This window comes from Agelaius tricolor, unplaced genomic scaffold (assembly GCF_023055355.1).
Source record: "Agelaius tricolor isolate 1412-34295 unplaced genomic scaffold, bAgeTri1.0.p SCAF_24, whole genome shotgun sequence".
Classification (NCBI taxonomy): Eukaryota; Metazoa; Chordata; class Aves; order Passeriformes; family Icteridae; genus Agelaius; species Agelaius tricolor.
In genome coordinates this window covers 9598811-9619579 of record NW_027269284.1, presented here as the reverse complement: position 1 = coordinate 9619579, position 20769 = coordinate 9598811, and the positions used below count along the sequence as shown (strand labels likewise).

At 37.4% G+C, this 20769-nt stretch overlaps 1 protein-coding gene across 11 annotated transcripts in view; it reads left to right on the top strand.

Moving 5' to 3' along the window:
• KIAA0232 (KIAA0232 ortholog) overlaps window positions 1-20769 on the top strand; it is a 64514-nt gene that overhangs the window by 12796 nt on the left and 30949 nt on the right. For 6 of the 11 annotated variants that reach the window (XM_071447201.1, XM_071447194.1, XM_071447203.1 and 3 more), the window contains exons 2-3: window positions 5292-5795; window positions 18803-18940. In XM_071447201.1, the coding sequence (XP_071303302.1) occupies window positions 5565-5795; window positions 18803-18940 (369 nt within the window). In that variant the 5' untranslated portion in view covers window positions 5292-5564. Of the gene's footprint in view, window positions 1-4251; window positions 4423-5291; window positions 5796-8903; window positions 8961-18551; window positions 18630-18802; window positions 18941-20769 lie in introns of those variants that run through there. The other 5 variants (XM_071447192.1, XM_071447198.1, XM_071447197.1 and 2 more) reach the window with 5 other exon arrangements.

Sequence of the window (20769 nt, the reverse complement as noted above, 5' to 3'; positions counted from 1 at the left end):
TTCTTGGTGTGCTTGTATCGAGCTTCATTGAAGAGTGATTTAATTACACCTTTCTTTTACTGCATTCTTTGGTAATCTTTGATCTTATGCTATCATCCTGTATCCCATAGAGACAACTGCCACAAGAAGTTGTTTGTGTTACTTTGATTATTGTAGTACCAAGACACTTAAAAAAAAAGTTCTGTGTATTTGTTCTGACAGTACCCATATTCCAGTTATTTTATGGAGAAGACTAGATTACTTAATTTTCAAAAAAAGGTTATTTACCATAAAAGAGCAAATGTGTTGTAGGGAACAAACCTGGAAAGCTCCAGCATCACTTTCCATATCATTGATCCTCCTTTCTGTTGCTTTCTATATGTTATTTAAAGTTGTTGCTTTGCCATAGCTGGATCTAAGGAGACCAAGGTTTAGTTATTTTCTTCTGCTGTCTGTTGTAGATCAAAAGAGTATTTAGTGTCTATCACATGGAATAGAATTTTGAGAATTACATGTATTCTAAGACAGTCTGAGTTGAAAAATCAGAATGTTTATACAATATTGTGTTCTTAGTCCTTAGAAGATGCTTCATAAATTGGCCCTTGTGTCTCTACTGGTTAAGCTGCTGACAGTTTAACTAGTGTGACCTTGTTAAGGTCATTGATTAGTATTGCAAAAACTGAAGGTTACTTTAAAGGAAAAAATATACTAAGAAGTGGAGTAAGGAGAAATTATTTTGAAATAGTTTCAACATATATTTTTTACTTTGTAAATAAAAGTAGTTTTCAGAAAGTATTGATGCAGATGTTTAAATTTGTATTTGGTAATTCTTGTTCTAAGGCATGTCCATCTGTAATATTTTATAATTGGAAATGGAGAATTCTTTCTGACTTGGTTAAAATAACTAGGCTTCCACTAATTATTTAAGATGTAATGTGCTCCCTCTGTTCAGATTAGCCCTGGCCTTGTGAGGATGGAAAAATTATTTTTAGTGAGACAGTGTGAAATAGATTTAAGAGGGATAATAATTTATTTGTCAGAAAGTGTTATTTCTAAAATCAAGCTTCACATCTATCAGCAGAAATGTTTGCTCTTTGAGTGACTTGTATTAATTTGATATGGAAAATCTCTCTAGTACTGAGATAGAAAAATACTCTTTATGAAATTTTATTAACTTTAAAACATAATGGAAATGCTTAAGGCCATCTGTGAAACAAAGCACTTGAGAGTTGTAAAATGAGAACTCTTAAATAATATTTAATAAATTTGTTTAGATTTCCAGGTTTTATATCATGTAACTGAATTGTAAAAGAGGTAATAGAATATGATATTCAAAAAAGCTGGAGTGCAAAACAAATTACAAAAATTTTGTTGTCTGATTTCATAATTCCTCTTATAATCTGTTTCTCTCTTGCTGTCTTTTCCCTCTCTTCCCCATCTAATAAAAGCAAGACACACTGTAACTGGTCAGCTGAAGTCAATCAGATTTCGTTAGTTTAGGTCTCAAGAACTGAATTTCTCAAACGTCTCACTTAAATAAGTGTTAAGGTAGAAAAGAGAGGCCCCATTATCATCTCGTTCAGGGAAAAGCTGAAACATAAATTCAGTCCTTACTGGGTTTAACTAAGGAGCTAAACAATGTGTCACAGTTTTGATTGAAGTGATTCAGTATCCAGAAGCTTTGCCATATAGACTCAGAATGGTTTGAGTTGAAAGGAATCTTTCAAGATCATCAACACTCACTTCTGTGGGTGGGGACATCTTTCATTAGATAAGGTTGCTCAAAGCCCTGCCCAGCCTGACCTTGAATACTTGGAACAGATCATGCACAGCTTCTCTGGTCAAGTTGTTCAGTGTCTCACCCCTTCAATGTAAAAATACCTTCCTAATGTCCAATCTAAATCTACCAGATTTTAGTTCAAAATCTTGTTACTACAGACCCTTATAAAAAGTCTGTCCCCATTTTTCTTCCAAACACCTTTAAAGTTCCCTCTACCTAGGGGTATTTCATCAGGTTCCATGGACTCATGTCCTTCAGGTTCCTTAGATGAAATCAATTCAAATCTGACCTAGTGCTGCAGTGGGCAGTTTTTCATTCTCCCGGTCCCCACATTTGCCTCCAGGGAGTGGGGAGTGTGTCTGGAGCACTTGCTGGTGAACACCAGGATAAAGAAGTTATTAAGTACCTCAGCCTTGTCCGTGTCCTGGGTCTCCTTTGAGATAGGGGCCCCTTTACCACTGATGTACCTATAGAAGCTTTTTCTTGTGTAGAAGCTTCATCAAGCATCATATCCCTGGCTAGATTTAATTCTATCACAGCTTTAGCTTCCTACCTGATTCCTGGCTGCTTGGACAATTTCTCTGTATTCCTCTCAAGCTACTTGTCCTTGCTTCCACCCTCTGTAGGCTTCATTTTTCTGTTTGTGTTTGTCCAGGAGTTCCATGTTCCTTGTTCAACCATGCAGGTGGCTGGTGTTTTGCCTGACTTCCTTTGGTAGGCATGCATTGCTCCTGAGCCTGGAGAAGGTGATCTTCTATATTAACCAGTTTTCTTGGGCTCCTTTAGCAAGCAGATCCCTGAGAAGGCCAAACTGTGCTCTCCTGAAGTCCAGGACAATGAGCTTGCTGTGAACCCTTGCTGCCCTGAGTATCTTGAACTCCACTGTTTCACAGTCACTGCAGCCCAGGCTGCCCTTGAGCTTCACATTCCCCAGCAGCCCCAACATGTCAGTGAGAAGGAGACCCAGCATGGCACCTCTCCTTGTTGGCTTCTCTAAGTCAGGGAAGGAAGGTATCACCATTACCACATTCCAGGCACCTCCTGGTCCTGGATTGCTTATGCTCTGCTGTGTTGCCTCTCTAACAGATATGGAGGTGGTTGAAGTCCCCCATGAGGACCAGGGCTTGTGAATGTGAGGCTGCTCCTGTCTGTCCATAGAGGACTTCATAGTTCAGTCTTCCTGGATGGGGAGCCTGTGGCAGAGCCCCAGTATAACATGGCCTGTCCCTGCCCTCCTTTTCATCCTGACCCATAACCTTTCAGTCAGCTGCTCTTTTGTTCCATGGCAGAGCTCCGTGCACTCCAGGCAGTCACTCTCATAGAGGGTAACGTCCCCTCCTTGTCTCCTGTGCCTGTCCTTCCTAAACACCCTGTATCCTTCCATTCCAACACTCCAGTCATAGGAGGCATCCCACCATGTCTTAGTGATGCCAGTAAGATGATAGACATGCAGGCATGTGCATGTCGCTAACTTCTTTTTTTTTTTTTTATTGTCTTTGCTTCACGTGTTTCCATTTTAGCTGGGCTCCCAGTGGAGCCAACTTGCTGGCTGGAGTGGCAGAAGTTCCTTTGTGCTGCTCTTCAGGTGCTCTCCTGCTGACCTACAATCCCTTTCCAGGCTCTGAGCATCTATTGGTGGCTCTAGCATCAAACTGGTAGCAGTGGAATGGATTGAGGCTCCCGTTCCCTTGAACCTTTAGGTAGTTCTGCACCATGTCTCAAGAAAGATAAATGAAGAGTGTCAGTTTTCCTATATCTATGAAATGTAAGATTTGGGGGGCCAACAAGGGCCGTGGCATTGACTTGGGGAGAACATTCATCACATGCTGTGCTGTGGAGAGCCAGCAGGACTGGAATGCTGTTCTTTAACAATTAAGATAGTATGGACTTCTTAAGAGTTTGGACATGTGGCTCTTGGATTTGGACTACCTTGGGTCACAATACTAGATTTTACTTGTACTTTCTGTTCTCTAATTATGTGATGAAGCAGTAACCTCCAGTGCCTTGCAGCATGTTTCTACCTACTGTTATTTGTGCTTACTTAAAAGATTTTGACTAATTGAAACATGCTGCTGAGCAATATTGAATAATTTCGTGTTTTCTCCTTTCTCAAAATGAACATTGCAACCAGAGCAGTAAGGTCACTTTGGGAGAGGCAAAGGGTTTTGTAAACTCGGTAGCAACTGATCTTAATGGGTTTCTATTTGGTGATGTTGCAATTGACTTAGAAAAATCTGGACTACACATTTGTACCTGTGTGATGCTATAAAGAAAGCTCCTAAAACTATAATCTTTTGTTGTGTTGACGTGTATCGACTTTCAGTTTTGTTTGGCTGCAGAACACATGCTGCCCACATGAAATGCTGCCCCCAGTACCTAGTTCAGATAGTTGTATTAGGTGATGGCTGTTGTGTGCTGGTTGTCTTGCACTGGGGTTGAAACAAACCAGCAGATTTTGCTTAGTCACTTGAGTCTATTTTGTTTCCTTTCAGTGAAGGGATATTTCCTGCTTGGAGTTGAGCTTTGTTTTCTCATGCTAAGAAGCTGGAGAGGAGAAAGAAGGCCTACACAAATGCCAGATTGGCATGTGGTTGATAAGTAGACCAATCCAAAAATGCCTTTTTTGGGCTGACATTTTCTGCGTTCAAGAGCAGAATGCTGACGTGTGTGGTGCTTGCACCTTCTGCCCCTGGCTTATCAAGATTGATTTGTGATTGTGGGTGGTATAAGTCGTAGGATAGTTTGTCTATTTTAGGACATGGTTTAGAGTTTAAGCTCTCAGGTAGGACAGGTGTATGCTTTGTGTAAAGAGGGTTAAATGTTAATTTTTGGCATAGATAAATTATGTTCTGCTCAAATTTTTGAAGTTATTCCAGGGATTTATATTTTTATGAGGACAGTTTTTGGATGATAAAATGTTTTACTGTCCTGGAACAAGGCAAATAATTGAAACTAAGAAAAAACCCCCAAAAACCACCACCACCACCAAAAAACCTGAACCTGAAGGTAGTAGTAACTATTTAGTAGTAGGATTTATGAAACTCCTGATCAGATGAATTTCATTAATTCAGTGTTTTATAAACGAAACACTTCTATTCTAGAAATGGGTATCTCTGCAAAACAGTAGGATTATATTGTCTTCTAGTGATGCAAAATATGCAGTCTTTATTCAAACTAGCATAGGGCTTTTTTTTTTTTATGAGAGTGGGTTTTTTCAGCAGATAGTGAAAGTAATAAAATCTCAGCTTTCCCATAAAGCTAGGTCAGACATATGTTTCAATCGACAGATTACTTGTGAAATGTTTGAAAAAGTCTCTCTTCCTACAGTAAAAAGTACCTTTTCTAAAAGTCACCTTTAAACTTGTAATAATTCCTGTCACTCTTCAAAATGACACTGAGTAGATGTACGATATGTTTGGAGTAAGCAGTATGTAAATGACTGCTTTCTACTTTGGGTGGGTTTTTTCACTGTTTAATATTATTCATGTATGGATACATATTGTCACAACTTATCATTTTTTCCTCTTTATAGGTCCTGCTGGGGACTTGCATCTGGCCTCAATGTGAAATTAAGGTAGAAAAACACATCTACATATGTGTTTGCTATTAGGATTTAGTTTATTCACTGGTCATGCCTGAAGAGTGATGTTCGTCTCCAGTCGGCTAACAGCCAGGAAATATAAATGATTGTCCTAGAAGTCAAGCCTCTCTCCTATTTACTGGAGTGAAAATCACCTCCAGATACCGACGGAAAATCAACTCCAGAAAATGCTTCACGTTATAAGGATGCCAACCACCTAGATTCATGCGCCCTATCTGTACAGTTGTTGTGGATGGTTTGCCATCTGAAAGCTCCTCAAGCTCTTATCCAGGCCCTGTATCTGTTTCTGAAATGTCTCTGCTACATGCTTTGGGTCCAGTGCAGACCTGGCTGGGACAAGAGCTAGAGAAGTGTGGCATTGATGCCATGATTTATACTCGGTATGTCCTCAGTCTTCTGCTGCATGATAGCTATGACTACGACCTGCAGGAACAGGTATTTACATATTTTAGATGTTGTCCAGTGAAAGTGAGTTTTTGTACCAGTTATGTTTTGTGTATATACCTGGGTATGCTTCAGCTGTGGGGGTGGATGTCTTTAAGTGTGTGGGTGGAAGGAGGGTATAAACCACACAGGAGTCAGATTTGATGGGTGAACTGAGATTAAAGTAGTTAGGTTGCTGTATGGGCAATTGCATTAAACAATGTTTTCATATGGCTACAACTGATATCAGAATTGTTAACACTGGAATATCTGTGTCCTTAATGGAGACCATCACTACTTGTGATTGGAAGCTTAATTTAATATAGGAACATTAGTAAATGAATGTAATTCTTGTGAATTGTGTCACATTGCCCAGCTTCACAGTAGTTTGTAGACCCCCCCCATCACTTCCCGTGGATTTTATGTTGTGCTATTTTCAGTAAAGAATAAACACCCCCCAAATATCTTTTAGTATTCAAGTATTTGAAATACATTATTATACATACATGATTAATTTCTTCTAAAATAATTTTAATGCTGAATGCTGATAAAAAGCATGCAAGAGAGTTATGACCCTAGAACATAGTATTCAGTCTTGATACCTTTTTTATTTTTTTTTCTTTTTATTTGTCTGCATCATGAACCTGTATAGAAATACTTTTAATAGTGGAGTTTATGGATTCAGGACTTAGAGAAATTACAGTGTTTTCTGAAAAGGCTGATGAAAATGCCATTAAACATAGGCTTTGTCTTAGAAGGTGGCTGTGGTAACAGTAGGAAGGAAGAAAAGCAAATACCTATTATTTGATAGCTTAATTATTAGTTCTTTTTCATTACTGTTGTTTTGGTTATACTTCAAGCATTGCTGCCTAACTGCTTCAGAAATTCCATTGTCTCCTAGTTTATCTTCTTAAAAATCCAGCAAGAGCAGAGCAGGTTATTGTGAGATAGATGTAAGTGTAATTGGAGAATAAAAAAATTCATGTCAGATGCTGTCAGTGTTTGAACTCTTAGCAACCATTACCATGCATAACAGCCTTAATGCTTCCCTTGTGCAAACCAGAAATCTTGTATCTGTAAAAGTTTTTTTGTTTCTTTTTTTTAAAAGTGTATCTGGCAGCAGTAGGTGACATCAGCAACAACACCATGATTAATAGTAATTTAAAAAACACAGTGTAAGCACTTTCTGGAATGTACCTGAACATGTAGGTCTTGGTCAGACATGAATACCTGTATTTTAGAAGGGGGCAAAAAAAAGTTCCAAAACCTGTATGAAAGGAGCATGTGGGATGAGAACATTAAAAACGAAACCAATTGAAGCCACATGAGAACTTGAGGAGCTTTAGAGATAGGCCAGTGGCCTTGGGGGAAATGAAAATGTGTTTCTTTTCAGTCCATTTCAGACCACTGTCATAACTTTGAAGTTGCTACTGTGATATTTCAAATTACTGAAGTGCCACAATTAGTTTTCTTTTTATCAGGCTTTGCAAGAAGCAGGGTAACTATATTATTAAAATCTCATTCAGTTTATTTCTCATTTTGATACTTTAACTGGATCCTTTGTGGGTTTGATAACAGAGCTTTTAGGAATGTGTCTGTTCTCTTTCCAAGTTGATTATCTGAACCTAATGAGCCAAAGGGAGAAGAATACCACATGCTGACAGGGTAGCCAAAACCTGTGTTGTTGAGTGGGTGCTGTGGTACCAACGTGCAGGATGTCTTCTGAACAACATTGGGCTTTGCAGCTGGAAGATTTTTTTTCCACCTCCTCCCATTTGATCCTGTTTATAATCTACTTCTACTGTGTTCGCCCTACTTCAAATAACTATTTCCTAAGTTTTGAGACCTAATATCTATTTAGTTTTGGGATTATATTCTGTAGTAATGATTAGGTGCACCTGTTATGAAACATACTGCTCCCTAATTCCTTCCTCAAATAGCTTAGTCTGTAAAGCCTGCAAGTACAAATTTCTAACATAGAATTGAGGAAATATTTAAATACATGTGTTTTGTTATTTATTTATTACTGATTTTAATTTTTTTTTCTTGTTACTTACTGGTTCTTTGTATGTCCTGACATTTTAAATTAGTTTTGTTTGGTAAAGTTATTCAGAAACAAAAAAGTCTTTACTCTAAAACATGTATTTAGGTATAAGAAATTTCAATCCAGTTTTGGTGATGGGTACAATATTAAAGGGGAAAAACATATACTAGTGTTGCTTACAAATAGAAGTCAAGGAAGAGAACAGGAATTAAATACCTAAATGAGAACTAATTTAGGAGTAAAATACTTAGAGTTGCTGAGCTTCTTTAATCCAGATTAATTCCCATTGAACATTTGGTCCTTGGCATCTCAGGAATTTTTTCTCTCATGTGATTCCTTTAATTCTTAAGAAAGATAACAGAATTTCCGTGGCAAGAGCTATTCTCAATAGTAGTCTTTTTGCAATGATTTCTAACTTATAGGACAGCTACAAAAAGGACTGAAGCAGTCTATTCACATGGAGGAGACGAGGGACAATGGGTACATGTTGCACTGGGGGCAGTTTCATCTTGATATGAGAATTTTTTTCCTTTTCTGTTTTCTTGTCTTCAGTGAGAACAGTCATTCACTGGAACAGCCTCCTCAGGAATGTGATAGAATCCCTGTTGCTGGAGGTTTTTGAGATGCCGTAGGGTGCTAGATAGTCTTGTCTATTTTCCTTTTCCCTTGGAAGGGTAGACCACATGGTTCTTTGAGGTCCCTTCCATCCTGAGCTGTAATGTGATTCTGTGATTCTTTGCTTTTAGAACTCTGTTTTTGGGGATAGTGAGTAGCCATCCCTGTTTCCTAAAAATACAGCAGTGGCTTCCGTTTAGAGCAGGTTACAAGGAATGTATAGTCTCACAATGGGATTATGCATAGGAACAATCCATTGCAGTTTGCTTTTTTGGGGGGTGGGAGTGAAGAGGACTAATTTAGGAAGTCTTAATCTTATGGATACTGTCATCTTCATTAGAAATGCTACAGACTGAAGATGGTCATTAAGATCTTTCCACCTCAGGGTGTTGATGGTATCATTAGCACTGTTTTAGTTGCTTCAGGGAGCCTCCTTCAGTGCTTGCTTTATAATGTTCTAGTGTCATCAAGTGTAGCAGGGAAATGGAACTCTGAAGTCTGGACTGAGGTTCTGTCAGGTAAGTACAAAAAAAATTTAGTATCAAAAATAAGTAAGAAAACCCATTCCCAACCTTACTGGGCATACACAGATATTTAAGATATAGCTGTTGTTATGTTATCAGTCGCTTCTGTTTACAGTTAAAATAAGAATTTCAAAGGAATATGGGAATCTTGATTGACTCTGGGAGTCTTGATTGATTAGATCTTCAGGGTTATTTTTACAAATAAGCAGGATGTTCCCTTCTGCTCTGGTAGTAATATTTAATATGTGGGTTTTGGTCTTGATTCTGATGCAGTCTTCTCCAGTGTTACTCTGGTGCAGATTTCTGTGGCTGTCTTCAATATTATCTTTTTTTCTGCAGTGAGCTAGTTTGATATCTGCATAGAAGATAGGACTAAGGATGTGGGTGTGTGTGGAGGGGGGGTTGTGTTGGTTTTCATTCCCCTTTATTTGTATGTATGTGAGGGTGGGATTGTTTTGTTTGGGTTTTGTTTGGGTTTGTTAGTGGTGTTACATCTATGCCTTGCCCAGTTAGAATGGTTTTTGTTGGGTATTGTTATATGGATTCAGGCTCAGTATCACAAAATGTTAGATTGGTAAGTCATGAGTTTCCAGAGAGTTCATAGCGGATTTTTGCAAATACAGAAAACATGGGTGGAAGTAAAACCCTAATACACTGCAACCAAATTTTACTGGAATGTTTGCAGTTTCTATTCTGGCTCATTGGCTTAAGCTGAAATAGCTATTAAAATATTGGGAAAATTTATAAGCCAGTATGTTTTGCCCAGCTGTATTTCAAAGGAATAGAGAATTTCCAAGAAAGGAATCTTGTTTATGGTAAACTGTACTGTGGTACCAGGGTCTTCAGGACTGCTATGGTTATACATGTGTTATTCATACCTATCAAGAATTACTGTAAAATTCTCTAAATATACACAATTTAAATGCATGTTGGTTTGTTTTGAAATACTCAAGTACTGAAGGTAACTGAGTTATTGTTGGCACCTAGAGCACAATTCTTATCCAAGCCATGCTTGCTACTTTTGGAAGTGAGTCTAAGAGCTCAAGATGTAAAAGTTCTTAAGTACTTCACTCTGACTGTACACTTTTTTTCTTTTTTTTTTTTTTTTTAATTTCCCTCTCCCCTCTGTTTTTGTTTGGCAGCAAAGATATTGCTGATGGGAGGATTTAAGTGGGTGGAAGTAGGATGCTCTTTGGGATTTTTTTCCCCAGTATTGACTGATGGAATGGAAAATACAAAGATAGTATGCATTGGATCATTGGATTTCCACATTTTCCTTGATTCCTGTGATACAGTTCACAGAAATAGTTTTGAGCTAGTTGAGGTTTGTCATATCAGAAGACAAGTAAGGATTTTAGTGATAGACTTGCCCTTTTTTTTTCTCAAAGTGATTTGCGCATATATTAGATGTCTACATGGCCTAAAGATTACTAAAGAAATCTCTTGAACAATGCTATATAAGATATTCATTATTTAGGGAGTGTGTTAGGGAGTTTACTTGGTTCAGTTTGGTTTGGGTTTTTTTTGAGGCCTGTCAATGGTCTTTTCAAAATGTTTGGGAATCACTGGTATTTTGTGCTGAGATAGATGACTTTTTAGTCACTTTTGGTCCATTAAGGAAAACCTCATAAAATTCGTGTGGATTTACAGACTGTTTAATGTAAGTAAAGTGCAGAATGTTTCTGCCAAGTATACATGTTTTCACCATTTGCATTTTATTACTGAATTTACTTACTTTGGATAAATTAAGCAGAAAATCATGAAATTGCTGTCAAGTTTGTAACTTTTGGGCACCCACAGAATTGCTGTTGGTGGAGATGTGAATATTGTGAGACAGCCTTTTGACTTCATGCTAGACTAATTTTTGATCAGAATACCTTGCTCTTAGTTTCCTAGTAGCAAACCAAGTAGGTGCTTTTAAGATTTGATTGTTGTTTAAATGCTGATTAAAAATATATTTGTAGATGCATGTGTTCTCAAACCAGTTTATGATGCAGTAAATATGGCATTAAGATAATATAATCTGTGTGAAGAAGAAGGCATTGCCTTAAAATATACTTTGTGTGAAACATTATTTCATTGATCATTCTTTATACAGTATTAAAATCAGTGTTCTGTGTTGCATCTTTCACATACTAATTGTAAGCCTAACTGATTTTGAATATAACGAATTTATGGTTTAGAGCTATAGATTTGTTCCTGTGTACTGTTCTCCCTTACAGAGCCTTTATTTAAAAAAACCCCAAAACCTAACCCCAACAGCTAGACACTGTGAGATAAAGGCTTTGTTTGTAAACCTTTGGTTGTGCAGCAGGAAGATCAAAATGCATTTGTTATGCATACTTTCCAAATCAAGTGTCTTCTGTTGCTTTTGATCTACTTCTTCCAACTCATTTTTGGAAGTTAACAGTTTTTTTCTGAACCTCAAAAGTAAAAATCTTTTTTTTTTTTTTTTTTTTTTTTTTTTTTTTTTTTTTTTAAGAGAATGTTTTCCTAACTCTCAGAATTAATTAGCTATTGCACTGCAAACTATGTACTTTTGTGACCAGGTTGAGATTTTTTCTTTTGATTTTTCAATTTTTAACAGAGAGACTTTTTTTGCAGGAAGACTAATTATTTGTAGACTGATTTGAAGTAGTTCTATTCAGGTAATCTTTTATATGGAGGCATAAAAAGTCTTCAGAATGGTAGTTACACTTTTCCTGACTCTGGTCAGTTTTTATTCTTGCTTTTTGATCATTGTCACTTAGATATTTAAAGTCCAAAATGTAGTTCTCTTTTAAGAGAAAAAGAGAGCCATGGAAGGGACGCCTCAGCCCATATGTGGTATATTTGAGGGTTTGACCTTGTGGTTTTAAGTCCATAAATGATTTTGGCCTATCCCTCTGCCCTGGGATGGGGGTATCATTGCCAGCTTTAGTCTGTGTTTGGCTTGCATGTGCTAAGGACACAGGACACTTCGGAGACTGAACTTGGGATGCACTTGCTAGGTTCCCAGATCTAGTGGAAGATGCTGTTAGCTCTCCTGCCATCCCATATTAACCCAGTAGAGGGACCTGATGTCTGGATTTTTATTCTAGTAATAGATAGTCGTTTTTCCCATGTACATTTTGGGTGAAAGAGGATGTGGGGTTTTGTATGTGTTGTGTGTTTGTATGTCTCATCCATAACCTAAAGAGAGGAGGAGGAATGAAGATTTGGTCCTGTGCACTCCACTAACCATGTGTTAAATGTTATTCTGTCTGGTATGCCTATTTCACAAAAATAACAATGCTGCTTCTAGTATAATTGCACCTATTCTTTTATCATCCCTAAGAAATGCTTTTGGGTCACTCAAACACATTTTTTGATAAGGCATTAAATATGCAGAGTGGGTTCAGCTACAGTAGGGAAATGCTGTGTGACTACTGTACACAAGTGTCAGTAAATTTCAAAGTGCACCAGCAACATGTGGAAATAAATTTCTTGAATGCAAAGCATTTTCTGTTTAGTTTGTATTTGTGTTACTGCTTATTAAGCTGTATAAGCTTAAGCTTATACTTAACAGCTTATACTACTTATTAAGCAGTCCTGTAGGAACAATTTTTAAAATTTTCTGACCATAATTTTTTAGTCAGTACCCCAACTAAGTATATAAATTTCAAATTGTGGGAATCAGTGTATGAAGAACAGAGTAGGTAGGAGGGGGAGCTGTGAGACCAAGACTTTTAGCTGTACTTTTTTATATGACTAATTTGAAATCCTTAGATTACTCAAATATATATGTTTACAGCAATGGGAATAACCCCCTTCTTCTTCCCATACATAAACATGTAAACTGAAGAAAGGACCAATTAATCATATTTAGAAAATAGTACTATATCTTGAAATTAATATGCCCATAAAGCTTATTCATACAAAAGTTAAACCACTTTCTAAAAGCTCAGATAACTAAGTTTTAAAGTTTATAGAGGAAAACTTAGCTGTGGTCCTGCCCTCTATCCCTTTCTAGGAAGGGGGGTACTATAGCTGAGAGCTATGTAATTCAAATTTTGGGAAGTAATTTTTTGTGTATAATAGTTTTTTGAGAAAAATTGGGTGGATATGGATTCTTCTTCACTCGAGCAATGGAAGATGGCTGAAGTGTCTTTACTGTAAAAGCATGTGGGTCAGGAAACTTATTTGATTTTTAGTTGACATTTGTCTTGTAAATTGTGCAGTAACTGATCTGTTCTGTATTTCTCTGTCCAGTGACTGTTAGATACGGGACAGGTTTGGAATATCATGGACTGTGAGTTTGTATTCTCTATTCTGTTTTAGGGGTGGGAATTGTGGTGGCAGGGGTTGGAGCTCAGCTGTAGGCTTGTGCAAACTGTACAGGTTCCAGGACAGTCAGCTTCACTCATGTGTAAGTGCAGAAGAGAAGCATTCATTGTCAAGGACTGTGCTTATCTGAGAAACTTTATTTCCACACTTGGCTGAGTTTTTATTGGTGTGAGTGATCATGTTGAGCTGCTCGTTCCTTTTTCATCAAGCTATGGCTGCTAATGTATTCTCACAAAGATGTACATAATACAAAGCAGAGATGGAAGGCCAAGGGCCAGGTTGGTGAGTCCTGCTAACAGTCAGGATTTCTTTGCAGCCATCTCTGTGCTGATACAATTGTACTGTTTGTATTTCTGGGTATAATTGAGATACTTCCTTTGTTTTCTTTGGGCATATGTCATTGCATGACAGTACACTTGCCACATTTCTCCAAGCATAGACATGTGCTGCCTATATTCTCTGAAATCAGATTATTACAGTGGTCTATGATGCTTGACACACAACTTTATCTCTAAAGCCAAGAAAGCAACCATAAATGTTATGAAATAACTTCTCCAGTCATGACATGCCCCTTTCAGACACCTTGACTCTGTAGTGGCAGTTTTCTGTTGAGTTCCTGGCTTTCTTTTCTGCGTTGTAAGTCAGGCATGTAAGTAAAATGATGCCTTTATAGCTCTAGCTACAGCCTTGCTAAATTTTCTTCTTTCCTGCTTTCACTTTAATGGGAAAAGTCTAAAGGCAGTCTGCTTAACAAATACAAGATTTTAACAGATGCAGCATTTGCATGTTCTCTCATTCTTTGGAGTGGGTGTGACGAATTTCTTCTCCTTAGTTTTAGCCTAGAACTAACTTCTAATGAGTGAACATCACATAGACTGCCCTTTCAAACTGGTAGGATTATAAGCAAGAGTTTATAATTGACAGAAACTAAGGTTACAGGATTTTATACTTGGATTGATTAGTTTTGATAAGGAGAATTCTTTCCTGCCTGCCCTCATTCCCAATACCCTGAGGTCATAGCAGTGCATGTTGTGATCTGCTACATTATCAGCAGTTCTGTTACAGTCAGGCTCTGCGGGGCCTGTTGGGACTGTTCTGGTTGGGACAACTGGGAAAGAGGTGACTGTAGTGGCTAGGTGGTTCCCTGGTTTTTCACTATGAGTCCAAGATGAATTCCTTCCATGATAATACCTGGATTTGGAGTTATTATCTAACATTAAAGAACGTTTCCCAGTCCTCTCTATTCTGTGTTTAGCAATATTTTTTTGCCATGGAGAAAACTTATGACTTGGTGTGATTGACAAACTTGCTGAGGGAGCACTTGATCCCACTGTCCCTGTCACTGACAAAGGTGTTAAACAGCATCAGTACCAATACAGACCCAGAGACACACTTGGCACTGGCCTTCATTTGAACATCAAGCCATTGACCACAGCTCTGAGTGTGACCATCCAAACAATTCCTTATCCACTGAGTGGTCCATCTGTCAAATCCTTGTCTTTCAGAGGCAAGGACAGTGTCACAAGCTTTGCACAGGTCCAGGTAGTTGTCATCATTTACTCTTCCCTTACCCACCAAAGCTGTTATCCTGTCATAGAAAGCCATGAAATTTGTCAGGCATGATCTGTCCCCAGTGAAGCCATGTTGGCTGTCACCAGTCACCTCCTTATTTTCCATATGCTCTAGTACAGATTCCAGGAGGATCTGTGCCACGATCTTGCCAGGCACAGAAGTGACACTGACTGGTCTGTAGTTCCCCAAGGCTTCCTTTTTTTTCCCTTTGTAAAAACAGGTTATATTTCCCTTTCTAATATTACCATTTATGTGGATCATGAGCTTCATAATGTTTTTATTTCAGTCGTATTGCAAGGTGTCACATTTATTTTCTTATGGATAGTAGATACTTCTTTTTACAGCAAATGAAAGGAGAATCACTATCAAACTTCCTTTTTTTTTTTTTTCTCCAATTTCTTGATAGTTTAGAGGGAAGTGGTGGAATTGCTGCTTTTGCATAGTTGAATAGAACAAACCATTTCAAAATCTTTTTAAAATTTGTGCCTGTATCTCAATTTAAAATTGAGATAAAGCACTCAAAATACTGGCTTTCTTGAGGCACCACTAGTGTGAAGAATACAGATACTTCATCAATGTTTCTTTAGCCATATTTATAGTTATTAAGTTATTCTTGTCAGGAAACTGCACTTTCAGTGTCTTCATGATTGAAAATCTCTAATGAAATTATCTAGTTACGTAGTAAGTAGAAGATAGTAGGACTCTGAAGAGCAGATGTTTGAATAACAGTTTAGATATAAGAACTTGGGGTTTTTTCAGTATCCAGAGGGTATTGGCTTTCTGTTGATACCTCTTTAATATTGGATGGTCACCTCTTGAAATGGTAGTCTGGTTTAAATATTTGAAGTCTGTAAGCAAAATTTTGGTTTTTCTTCTGTGTGTATGCACACTTTTAAAATCTGTAAGTTCAGAGTGGCATTACTTTTGTGAAAAGTTCAGTGACCAGTGTAGAGCTCTTGCATTAAAACGAGCATTACGTTATAATCTCTAGTTCTCTTAGGAAACATGGTAAATGAAGGCATCTAGTAGGTGAAGCAATCAGAAGTCCTTGGTTATTCTTTCCATGTGAAGGAAGTAGTTTACCTGTCTTCATGCATACAGAATGTTTTGCTGAGCTGCTTTTTTTCCTGTTCGTTATGGACTTGATACTTTTCAGTCTAAGGAGTAAACCTACTGATGGGCTCCTGACTGCTGAAGACAGGGAGCAAAAGAGAGGAAAACAATTAAGAGACTTATTTAACTAATGTAAACCATTAAATTGAAATAATTTAAACCGTTAGAACTACTGGGTTGTCTGTCTTTTTTTTTTTTTTTGACAATTTAGTCATCATAAAAGAAGAGGATCATTCTGTTTGTGTCTCACTGTTCTACAAACTCACTCTCTAGGGTGTATTACATTTCCTTGTTTCTCAGGCATTTTACTGTAATGTTGGGCTTTGTTAAACCTTTTTGTCTTTGATCCAGAATGGTTCTGATACACAAGAATTATGCCTAAGTTTTTTTTTTTCTTCACTGTTCTGTAGGGTTTTATGGGTGTGGTGTTTGATTTGTGTACAGAAGGTGCAAGATCCTCAGTAACGTAGCCTATATCCAATACATATATGGTGCTGATAAATACTGTAGTTTAGATGAAGATTTTAAACTGCAAAGTTTTTCATGGAATAGCTCTAATCTAATGGTGTTTGCTAGTTTTGTAAAATCTGAGGCTATAAAACTTACAAGTTTGTCTTGGAAAAAAAATCCAAACCCAAGTTTTAAACTTGGCAGCCAAGTGTGACTGAAAACCATGTCTCCGAAATTTTTTTTGTAAGTGTATCGCATAAAGAGGTAGAAAGAAAACAAGAATTCTGTCAGAGCTATGTCCTCAATTGCTGCATCCTGAAGGACAAGCCACGTTGTTCCCAGAGTGCACAAACAAGTCACTCACTCTGGAAGGAGGGATGAGACCATGATACCACATCTGTGGGGTGGGGGCCCAAGTGAGAATTCCATTTAGCTTCCCTTCCCCCATTAAAAAAACTGCATATCTCTTAAAAGAGGTTTTTCAGTTTTTAAAAGTTGAAAACTGTCAAAGTTTGTAGACAAGTGTCAGATATTTTTGAAATTACATGTGTGAAGGACTGAATGAAATGCTTTATAAATTTCTGTGAGCATGAAGGTTCTTGCTGCTCTGCTGACAGATAGTTGGTAAAGCTATGATCTATCAGTACAAAGCAAACCTTTGTTAGCATAGAGAAAAGCAGTAATACATAGCATTTTGGGAATGTTTTCCTACTGCAGATGTTGTCTTTGTGAACTTCCCACGTAAAATCAGAATAAATGAAGTTAACCCAGTGTAAATTTGCTGGTGTACCTGGATCTTCACCCACAATGGGTCTCTATTTACTTATTTGCAGCTGTGCCCATGTGAATGAGCTGGAGGGATTTTGGGAGCTGGTGGGGAGTAGGTGATTCTCATCAGTTTGTTTTCTTTCCCATGAATATTGGGAAGAGTTAGAGTGCTCTACAGCCTCGTTGTATAAAGAAATATATACACTGCAATTTTGGAAAAGACTTAAAAATTTATTTTTTAAAAATGAATTGTAGATATACACAGTCTTTTAAACCTATTCTCTGATTTTTTAAAATTCTTTTCTATTATTTCTTTTGTTATTCCTTCTAATAACAGTGCAGTAGCCTGTTCAAATTTTTGGTTTTAAGTGAATTACTGGTACCTTGCACAAGTGCTAGGAAAATCAGAGTGATTGGTAGCTTTTTGCTCTTTCAGCACTAAATGCAGTTCTCCAGTTTTGGTGCTCAAATAAGACTTTAAGCAGTAAATCCAGCAAATTGCTCTGCTCCTTCTCATGAAGTCACAAATGGCAGCCCTTTGGTGGCTGTTTCTGAAGATGATTGGTCTCTCTTGGCTCCTATTTTTTTCCCCTCTTGTTCTTTGCACAGGAGCAATTATTTGCACTGACAGCTTGTTTTACTTTGTTTTAAAACCATGGGGAATTAGGAATTCTTCTAAATGAGGGTAGGCCTTAGCCTGGTTTTCTTTGGAAGCAGTAACAGATACATTGAAAAGATTGATACAGGTAGGCTGAAAAGTATCAGATGTTTGTGGATCTCTCTGGAGAAGATGTTTTTAGACAAGCATACATTTTAAGATGTTAAAGACTATCTCACTGACAGCCAAAATGCTTATTTCATGAGATGAATATGGCAAATCATATATGTGTATGTGAACAGACAGTGAAGAACAAGCAAGTCTGGTAATAAATTTTGTAAATTCTGAAAAGCCATATAGAAGGGATTGCAAAGGGATGTTGTATCTTCAGATGATTGCATGTAATACAAAACATTCTACTCTGATGTTATTGTTCTTCATCGTTCTTACATGTGTGGGAAGCCAACCCCACCTACTCACCCTCACTTCTCAATTACTTGAATTTTCTTCTGAAATAGTTCAGGTTTATTTTATGATAGCTACTGCTGTCTCTAGCTGTAATCATGTTCATTTTAACACTGAGTTGAAGGCTTCAGGATCTAACACCACATTTTCTTCTGGCTTGTTTAACTTTCTCTTAAGTTTGATCTTAACTCTCTGAACTACTTGCTTCTCATTCTTATTATTTCAGAGATCAGTGAAACTAACATATTTTGTGTAAATTACAGTAATACATTCAACCATAAGTTGGCCATAATATTGCCTTTGTGGATATTCTTTGCAAAAATTGGAAAATGTTACAGTGAAGTGTGAGTTGCCTTCATGTCCTGTGAAAGATGCATGTGCTTTTCTGAATAGTAAGTGCAAGTTTTATGTAATCAAACTAATCTTTAATTTGGCAAAAAGTAGTTTCTAGCAGATAGAATGGGGTTGGTTTCATTTTGCTCAGTATGTTATTTGTAGTCCTCTTCTGCTATAGTACTGAGATACTAATGTATTTAAATAATGTAATTTCTTTATTTGATTTTAGGAGAATGACATCTTCCTGGGCTGGGAAAAGGGAGCTTACAAGAAATGGGGAAAGAGTAAGAAAAAGTGCTCTGATCTAACACTAGAGGAAATGAAAAAACAGGCTGCTGTCCAGTGTCTTCGCTCTGCTTCTGATGAAGTAAGTTTGAACTATTTAATAGATTCTTAAGGCTTTATGTCCTTCTTTGTGCTAAGATGTATTTTGCTTGTGATGCTTATATTTTAATTTGTGGCTTCTTAAAGTACTAGTTTGCCAAGAGCTCTTCAAGAATTGTTTATTTTTATTTAGTAAATCATGATATCAGTGTATGTTAGAATGATTTCACAAGAGGTTCTGTACTATGTGGTGTCATGCTTTCCTTTCTGTAAACCCTTCCCTATTCTTGTCAGGGGCACCAGTTTGAGTTGAAATTACCACAAATCTTTGCATAAAAGTAATTCTAAAAATTCTAAGTTGACTTTGTGTTGTGTGTGGATAGAAAGGACTGGAACATGTGGGCAGAAGCCATCTTGTTCTGTGCATGCAACATTTTATCCAGAATTCCTGAATAAAAAGCCATGTATAGTAGCACATGTTCACTTTCCAGGTTACGTGATTGAGTGGAAGTGGAGTGGAAGTGCTCTGACTAGAGCAGGTGAGGAGAAGTGAAGGCAGCAGGTTGAAGGGAGATAGCAGAGGCAGCAGATACTGTGTAGTTGAGCAGACAAGTGGACAAAGGGAGAAGCAGTCGAAGGCAATGTTTAAAAAGAAAGAATGATCTGTAGCACAAGTCAAAGGAAGCTCTCCAGGGAGATTTTTCAGACAGCAAAAATGAGAAACTGTTTTTAGTTTACAGAACTATAAATACTCTGATCTGTCAGTGCTGTAAGAAGAAACCACCCCACCTCTGCAGCCTAGTTGTGTTACTGCTCTCCACACCTTCCTAGTCATAGCTTGTGCTTGCACAAGCATTTGGGTGGCTATGTGCACAACTGGTTTGGGAAAGTGAATCAGTTTCCTGAGATTAACCTGGTTGGGACAGAGGAAATGTTAACCCAGAGAGGTTTCCTGGTCAGATTTGTGGCACAGGCACTCGTGCCAGCAAGGCTGTAGCAAAGTAATCAAGGAAGTGGGGAAGATGTGGTGGTTATTCCCACCACCTTCAGCAGCATTACCATCACATTCTGGCTCACTGTGAAGCTACTTGAGTATTTGTTCAGTTACTAAATTGCTAATTGACTAATGGGGAGATTTCTGACCTCCCATTTTCCCATTACTTATTATCCTAACAAAGTGATGCAAAGTACAGTTTTGTTGGTAATTTGCTCTGCTCTCAAAATTACAGAATATTGAGGTCAGCACTCCAACTACCATAGAAGTTAATTTGAATATGAAGCAAATACAGAGAAATAATTGCAAGAAGTAATGTCTTTCTTGAGGATATGTTTGTCTTTGTATACTCATTTTATGAACAATAAAATGTAGGTCTCATACAGACACTGCAGGAATACTGATGATTGATTCTTAACTTCAGAAATTACACTCTTGATTCATCTCTGCATAGCTGAAAATCAAGAATCATCACTTAAAACTAAATTTATGTTATATAGAGAAATTTAGTTGCAGAGCAAAAGAAAGGAGGTGAATTTATTAATAATCTTTAACAGGGAAGGGAAGAAACTATTCAACTACAGTTTTGAAAGAATAAAAATACATGAGATCTGAAAGGTTGAAAAATAACTTCACCTTTGACCTCTGTCACCTTGTTAGTGTTCAGCATTAACCTATAATCTGCAGCCTGTAGACTTGAGTTATTTCAGAGCTATTTTGACTTCTGTTGCCTGCTCAGACAATTAAGCTTGCACATTTTTTGTCATTAATGAAATTGCAGGTCATAATTTTTATTATGTATATTCAAACACAAAATCGAACCTTTAAACCCTTTTAAAAAAGTTTTTACTTAAAGCTGCTTTGTAGGTAATTTAACA